Source organism: Echinococcus granulosus, assembly GCF_000524195.1.
Source record: "Echinococcus granulosus chromosome Unknown EG_S00049, whole genome shotgun sequence".
NCBI classification, from domain to species: Eukaryota; Metazoa; Platyhelminthes; class Cestoda; order Cyclophyllidea; family Taeniidae; genus Echinococcus; species Echinococcus granulosus.
The window spans coordinates 129,003-137,591 of NW_020170429.1; the positions used below are offsets into that span (position 1 = coordinate 129,003).

Genomic DNA, 8,589 nt, shown 5'->3' on the forward strand with positions numbered 1-8,589 from the left:
GTCAATTGGACCAAATGTAAAGATTCTCTTCTGCTTACAAGGCGATTTTGAACTTGATTTTTAAGGTGTAGAAACTACTTTTAAAGTCCTCCTGAATAGCATTAAGAAAAGCTGGTATAAGCGAATGCATTACTTAGAATGAAATTGTTTGATTCCGGTGATCAGTACCCTGCGGAAAAACGCATCAAGCTTTAGAAGAAGCCTTCTTTTAGTTAGCATTTGCTAGTTTAAAACGGTATACACATACCTACAGTCTCTCAGTTTTTCCATAGTTTATAAGTAATTGCCTTTCCTACTGGTATGCCTGATTTCTAACCCAAGGGAGTCTCGAGGCGATGTACAGCTTCAATGATTCTCTTTATACTCTTCACTGAATTTAGGTACGCTAAAACAACGCCTTTGAGGAATAACTATATCCTGGCCGACTGGCGTGTGCTGACAAATGTCTTTCGTATGCAATGCAGAATGGAGTGAACAAGCAGTGCATTGAGCATACCCAAATAGTTCCAGCCTCATAATCTCTAGTATTCTTTTGAAGAGTACTGTGGCTATTTTAAAAAGTGAAGTCCGCCATGAAGCTGCTTCTAATTGTCTTATTTTTCATTATAATATACTGTATCGGCTTTTTTGGCTTTGCTGTTCACTACTTGCTACTTAAATCCATATCAGTAAAATGGGATACTTTGTGAGTAAAAGAGTAACATTAATATTTCATCAATGCTAGTGTTTTAAAAGGGAATTTTTGATGAAAAAATATAGCCAAATTTTATTGGGTAAAACCTTAGCACATATTAAGGCAATAAACTCTACCAAACTGTGAAATGAGGTGAGTAATTATATGATATGATAATATGAGTAATATGATATCTACTTATTTCCTTCATCTATCCTTGTTCTTAAACATTCTAGAGCGACTTGCATTTCAAGTACTTTTGAGTCTCTTTTGATTAGCCAGTATTGCTTAAGATTGTACTTAAAATGTGCTCATGCTCCCTTTCATCGCATGGTCACCCGAAAGGAGGAAAATGTACAAAAGTTAGGACTACCCCTGAGTACTTCATTCCATAAGAAGAACGCCGTGCTCCAGTGCCACAGCGATATGCACACGTACCATTCCCCGAGCTGCGGTCTTAAGGTCTTTTCTTCAGAAGTCTTATTCCACCTAACTTTTCAGATTGAAAACACAATCCATTTTTTACTAAAACACCTTGTTAACTCCATTCAAATAAGCAAAAGTGGTACAGATTTCTCAATCAGTAGATATTGCAAGTGATCTTAAGCGTAAACAGTTGTAGAACAGCAAAATTCATTAAAAGCAAATCTTAAACTGAGTTTTTTAATTTTTGCAGGTCTCGGTCGCGGTCTCGTTTTAACATTTCCTCCATATTCACAGATTTTACTATGCTATCAGGGAGGACTGAAACGTTTTATGGAGGTTGTGTTGTTAGAACAGCAGGATTGTTTCCTCTCCTGTAATGCGGGGACAACCAAAGGTAACTTGCCACACTGCAGGTAATTGAAAAGCAAAAAGTACCCTTTTCTCTTGCATATGTCAATCACCCGACTTTAAGGAGAGTACGTCTAAGTAATCGACGCACACTCATTATTGTACACTTAAGAAAGCAAAATAAGGAATAAAGAATAAAAATATTTTTTTCCTAATGACCTTAAGAAAGAACACGATAATTTATGGTTGTTCGCTGGTTGTTCTCGCCACTCATACTGCTGCTGTTAGTGCACTTAATAACTGCGAATTTGGTGCCATTTTAGCCTGAATGGGACTGTCCCCATGTTCGTCCATTTGATTTTATGCTTAAACTCTTGTAAGAGTAATTTAGGATGTTTCTTTTAGATACATCAGTGCAGGTGCCCATTATTTTACTGAAATCTTGCCTTAGAGAGATCATAAGAGCTTATTTGTAAATTAAAAGCGAATATTTTTCCCACACTGACCCATCTGAACACTGTTTATGTTACCCGATTCGTATTGGTAGCAAAAGAAATACCACTTATGATAGTTTGGGAAATTTTTACAAGGTCAATCACATTCTGTTGTCGTCTACAAATAGAGCCAACTAGGGAAGCAATAAAAAGTGTTTCAATCGAAAGCATGGGACGAAAATTCAGAGGAAGTTAATGTGGTAAACCTTTTATTAAATAACTGCGTGGAGCTGATCATAATTTCTTACTCGAGGGAATGGAGGCAAACTGGGAATATTTTTTCGATAATAGAAGACTGGCTCTTTCCTAGCTTTTGATCGTACTCTTCCTGTCACATAGCGTTTCTGGTTTCGGATGTATTGCCCAGCGGTTGTGGGATCAACAATTAGTTCTAGACTATCTTCATGAAAGGTGGAGCTAGTATAACCCGAAGATGACGACGAATCAATGGTCCATGTTCGTTGATGTCTACGCGGCTCTTTGAACATGTTTTTGTGCCGATGTTGGGTTGGCTGGTGCCGCTGTCTCGATGCAGCTGGCCTGGCAACATTTCTCAAGCAGTCAATTGGTGGAGGTAGGGATCTGGGTCGAGATCTTGGTGGATACAGCATTGCTGAATCGCTGTCATCAAGGGTCTCTAACGTGGACTCATCATAATCAGTGAAAGATTCCCCTGTCACTGATGACTCTGTCCTTGGATGGTGAGGACGATAGCACTTGTAGTTGTGGGACAAATTGACAGGGAAGTTCGAATATGATTGGCATTTCTCCGATGACGGTGCATAAGCCTTGGGATGATGGTTTGAAAGCTTCAGGTTAATGCCAGAGCGTTGTACACAACACGGACAGTGGTGTATCGCATCTGCACTTTCATCTCTGGTCACCGTTTGCTCCTCCTCCTCCTCCTCCTCTTGCCCCACTGTCCCCTCCCCCTCAACACCACTGGTTTCCAAGATGTTAGAGGCTTTATTTATTGACATATGCAAGTCAGTAGACATCAGATCATGGTGGGCTCTCACCTCAGGTTCCTCCCACATAATGTAACTCGTTGCATAGCCTGCATTCAAAAGTCTATGAATTGGCAGCTCTGAGGCAGTTTCATCCTGTTTCAAGTTCTCCTTTGATTCCGGTAAAGGAGAAGAATTACTTATGCGTTGGGATGTCCCCGCCTTTGCACTTTGGCTTGCTCGATTTTTCGAATCCGGCACGAATCCTCGCTTATTTTCGAGGTTGTTTATAAATCCATTATAAACGGTTTGTTCCGTGAATGCAAAGGAGGTAACTAAGGCTGATTTGCCCTGTCGCCAACCCACATGAACACAGAGGTCATCGTCATTTGGTATAATTCTTTCCACCTGTGTAAATTTGATCTTCTTTATTGGTGGTTTTTTGGCATTTTTTTCTGCAGCAAATTCGATACGATCATTGAAGATTTTCCCGATATATGTGGTGGTGGCAATGGATGCGGAATGCGAATTTAAGCATTCTTGCCTTAATACTGTTTCAAGTTGCTGGTTTTTCCTCAACTTTGCATGATCAAGAAAACGCAGGGGGGTCCTTATTTGCACCTCTTTGTTCCCCTTTGTGGGTCCGGAGGGCTTATCCATAGACTCGTGAATGTGCGCTGCAGCGTGAATGGTAATAAATGTGAGCGAGTAGTAAGCAGAGAGGTTGAACTAACACAGCGACATTACTGGATGTGAGAATAATTAGCTTATTGAAAAAGGTTTTCCAGTTGTGCCAATAGATGACGGCACAATGTGTGCGAATAGTCAGGCATTCAAGTGACGCTTCTCATCAGGGGTATGAGAAATTTGAAGCGCATGCCATCAGACTTTAAATGGATAATTAGCACTGCTACTCCTTTTGTTACCAATAGATTGTGAAAATCATCACATTCAAATGTTTCAGCTTTTGACTACCAACATTTTTATGCAGTGTTGCCATAAAGATAACTTCTTTTATATTCTAACACAACTATCCCAGATCGTATTTAGTTGATTCAAAAAGTGTGACATTTCAGACTGTATAGCAATAAAATGCTCTTGAATTCGTAATGACAAAAGCATTTGTATATAAATTTGCCAAAGTGAATAGATAAACCTATATAAAATAAAATCTTCTGTCGATTTTTTCAGAACATTGTATAAGGAGGATTTTTCCAAATTAAACATTTGACCTTGAGGAGTGTTTTATTTGACGAGGTTGAAGATTAGTTAGATGCGTCAAATCTACTTCTCCACCTCGAATTAGTCCATTGTGCTTGCCCAGATGTTTCATTACTATGTAATACCACTACAACTTGCATTACCCAAACGGTCAATTTAAGTGGTGTTGGAAGAATGAATCAATGCAGCCATCCTGAGACTGATAACTGTCTGCATCTATTTTGCTATTTCAAATCCAATTTTTTTCGTCTGTGGCAAGATTAGTTGAGTGAGGTACACATCCTACAAGTAAAATAATGAAATACACATGCCAATGATAGGTGAGACGTACGATTTAAGTTAAGGAAATCAAGACATAACGTGTATGTGGCACGGGTGGGTTTAAAGTGTCTTTCTGTCGCAGAAAATTGTATCATAAGTTGGTTTTTGAGAGTAGAAGAATATTTTTGTGGTTTAAGCATTTAATATTGACTAGTCAACCATAGCTATGACGGTGAGAGTGCACTTACTTTGGATGGATGACTTGAAGGGTCCTTTCTGTATTTTTCACCAATTCCTACCTTACAATATTATTTCCGCATTTATCTTTTTAAAGAGTTGTAAGCAGTGGGACTGCAGAAGATTTATCACATCTTTGACAGGCCCCCGAAAGTCAAATCCCTTTCCTTCAATAATCTTCACTTTCACAGATAAACATGCCAAATTGAGTTTTGCAACGCGTAGCACATCGTTAACCGCTTGGATCATTATAAAAGCGAAAGTTTTTTCCCAAGACTGACTAAGGAGAAATTTTGAAATACGCTCATGCACACATAAATTCCTGACTCATGAGAAGCCACCCGCTTAAGCGCTCATAAAGCCAAAATTTAATGCTTCCCGAAAAACTACTCATTAATTGTTTAGCATGGAACGACATGCTTGATTGGGCGAGCTTTGCTGCTTCTTATTTTGACTTAATCTTTATCTCTCTCTTAGTAGCCAGAGGACCGTCTACATTAAAGCACATTACAAAATGCACTCTAGCATTTCATTTGCAAACATATCTACTCCAAACACCTGTATGCATCCTTGATAAATCTATTTATTACTTATTTGATTGTTGATTTGTTTGCTTATATTTGCAGTAAGTATGCATACTACTTGTGCTTTAACATAGTGTACCTAGGTCCAATTATATAATAGCGCAATGCAAAAATAACAAATTCAGCTGAAGAGCAAATAATTTATTAATATAACTTGGAAGTGGGCGCAGCTCTTTTGAAACTCTGTTTAAGCCTATTCTCTAGTTAGAGGGGAAATTGGCTTCCGACTTTACTAATGTGCTCGCGTTTTTCTGTGTCAATAGTGCTTGAGAAGAAGGCAGCTCCATCTGCGTCAAGGGATTATAAGCGCATCATACTCACACTTGTGGATGTGGACGATTACACTGAGCGTCAATGTCGCATAACCGGCATCTAAAGTACGCATACTACTTTTGATATCATAAGTAAATAACTTTTTACGATTTACTTGGTATCAACGAAATATGCATTGATACTTTTACCTTCGTAAGGCTCTGTTATCCACATCTTGTGTGTGTTACTTTGTCGGTAAATGGAATGTTGAACAGATAGGTAAAATTTAAAAATGGAACGCAGTATCATGGTGTGGAATGCATGCGCATCACGTCGCCTTTCCTACCAACATCGCATCTACGGGGAATATAATCCTTTACAACTTGCAGTAGATGACTGGTTGCACAGGATTAAACCACAAGAAAATCTGTTGGCACAAGAGTAATGAAATAGATTTAAGTTGTTCTTGTTCCACGAATAAATTCTTTTCTGGTTAGTCTGGCTTTGAATAGGACATAGCAATGGTGAACTGTAGTAGTCGATTTTTCTTCAACATCCCAAATGCCAGCAATTCTTTGCAAAATAAGCTTAAAATACGCGCATTCACTATAGTTTTGCAAGTACCTCTTTTTGATAAGTTTCAGTGCAATTTTAAATGTTAATTAACTTTCTACATTACATATTACTAAAAACAAGCGCAAAAGGAAAGTAAGCAGAGTAACATCAAAATAAAGGTCTACTTGCGTAAATAGCTACTTAATGTTAAGCCTTAAACTAGAGGTAAGACACAGCCTTGTTTGAGCTGACTAGTGCATTTCCCCAGGTTCCAAGTCAATCAGGTAGATGGGTTGAGATTTCCCGCCTCTGTAGGTCACGTAGGAAGTTCCATTCTTTGACCAATTGTCTGATTTATGACTCTGACGATGATGGCGCACTTTTCGACTATGACCTGGCAGTTTCTCAATCTTGTACTTCTTGGAGTCGAAAACAAACATTCGACCCTCCTTAGCTACACTTTTCCCATTGCGTGGATTGATCGCAATCAGCCGTACTAGTGAGATGTCCTGGTCATACGTTCCGCTACTACTGCTGCCGGTGCTGCTGGTACTACTGCTGTCACGGCTACTACTGGAGTCGTCAAATCTGGTTTGACGAGAACTTCTGCCACGGTGTGAGCTACCTTGACGTTCTTGGTGGTAATATGGAGGATAGCGAGCCAAGGACTGTGAGCGTGCTTTCATGAGGGAACTGTCAATAAAAACAGTTCTCAGAGTGCCATCCTTCATGGAGGAAGATGAGGAGGAGGAAGAACGGCCTCGGGGATGGGAGAGAGAAGACTTGGCATCTCGTTTACTGGGAGGTATAAAAGATGGTACAATCTTTTTTTTCTGAGTTTTGAAGTTTTCATATTCTTTTAATAATAGACGAAATTATACATATAACGCATGGCTTCCGTGGTTTAAGAATATTTATTGAACAATTTCAGTAATAATAAAGAGTTGGGATCGTCTATAACCCATTTAAATCAATTTTTTTTGATTAACAAATACTGAAATTATTATTAACTCTCATCTGGGAAATTTGAGAAAAGCCTTCGTATAAAATTTATGATTTGGGTGGGAGCTCCAGTGCGTTTTTCGCACCACTACCTCAATCAAAATGCCCTTTTACAGTTGACAAAATAAACTTTTAACTTCCCTTATTCTTTGCAGCACAGTAGACTGAAAAGTTGATAGGCTGTTAAAATGTGAGATCATAAGCCTGTTCATTTTTTTTGCACTTTAACTAACCTCCATTAATAGTGGAATGTGTCACAGTGGTTGGCAAATTACTCTGTTATGATCCATAGCAATATCCTGGCTCCGATGTCAAAAGTAATGCTGTTGTTAATTACAAATGAAATTCCAACCAACTATTGACGCAGCTCCCTAAAACCTGACATAGTTGAGTAAGAAGCGAATGCTATCTATGTTATTCCTGAATTTGGTACCTTTTCAATTGGTAGCTATCACAATTAGCGACACACCTAAAGAAACTTTTTTCTAATTGCCTCTGTGTTGAGTATTCATTTTCTGCTAACTGGCTAGACTTTCCCCATTCGGCCCTCTCTGCCTTCCGCCAGGGCGCAAATCGCAGTGCATACCTCGACGGGTGAGTTTTGAAGACATTTGTGGGAGGCATGTCTACGTCAAGATCCCATTTCAATTAAGTTGATGGAACCTCTAAGACTTCATTCGTCACATCTTGCACATGGGGTAAGGGAAATTGCAAACACCTCAAAGGGGTGGTAACACCAAGGCTGAAGGGCTATTAAACACTCAAGGGAGGATAAGTGCAGGCTAGCTCATTGCATTTTGCAAATCAGGAGATTTTAACACAGTCATGGGGTTAAGGAGCTAATTGCTATCCAATTTCGCACCTCATAATGGTAAGCCTCAAACATACATGACGTCAAGAGTGTTTTGTCTACTTAGAAACGAAAGTAGTATAATCCTAGTTTGCCACGATATTTACTTTAATGTTACTCAAGAGTGGCGTTAGGGGTAAAGGCGAGGTCCTGATTTTCTAGATTCGCTAACAGATTCAACGTCGGCCGTTTCGACATTGACGTGACTGATGAATCAGTCTTAGGTATAAAGCCAAAGGGGTGATTTGGAACGCTTCCAAAAACGACCGTCTCGTTTAGTTATCCTCATCCCGTAAAAAAATAAAGCATTTCCTGCGTGTAAACCAAAAGAAACGATTAAAATATCCCAAAATTATAGCCTGATGGAACAAAGGTGGAGTGAGCAAGGGGTTACATTGACCTGTCTAAAACTGTGCAGGATTTCTCAAAAAAGTCCACTGAAATGGATCACATTACCCATATTACATTATTTTTATGGTGGATTAGGTTTATTACCCCCATGCTCCTAAAATCCCTATAAAATTGCAATTTTTAAATCCGCTTGCGGCAATCGAATCCTCTGCACCAGGCTCATTCTCGCCCTCAAAACGCAAAAAATGGCTAACTGGTCCATTTCAAATCCAAAAAACAGGATTTTAGTGTTCTGCCCAAGTAAAATAAGACTCCCTACCCTGTGAATTTTGAGATCAAGGTTCTTAATCTTGTGTCAAATTCAATGACCTTAAGCTACTGCCTTGGT

At 39.1% G+C, this 8,589-nt stretch overlaps 2 protein-coding genes across 2 annotated transcripts; both read right to left on the bottom strand. All coding sequences in view use genetic code 11, as the record gives it.

Moving 5' to 3' along the window:
- Positions 1-2,153: 2,153 nt before the first annotated feature.
- EGR_05992 (hypothetical protein) lies at positions 2,154-3,548 on the bottom strand (the record flags this gene model as incomplete). The annotated part of the gene is made up of 1 exon (XM_024495241.1): positions 2,154-3,548. The coding sequence occupies one exon, from the start codon at positions 3,546-3,548 to the stop codon at positions 2,154-2,156; it is 1,395 nt and encodes a 464-aa protein (XP_024350325.1).
- A 2,701-nt stretch (positions 3,549-6,249) lies between these two features.
- Positions 6,250-8,048, bottom strand: EGR_05993 (hypothetical protein; the record flags this gene model as incomplete). The annotated part of the gene is made up of 2 exons (XM_024495242.1): positions 6,250-6,796; positions 7,969-8,048. The coding sequence occupies 2 exons, from the start codon at positions 8,046-8,048 to the stop codon at positions 6,250-6,252; spliced, it is 627 nt and encodes a 208-aa protein (XP_024350326.1).
- Between the last annotated feature and the right edge of the window lie 541 nt (positions 8,049-8,589).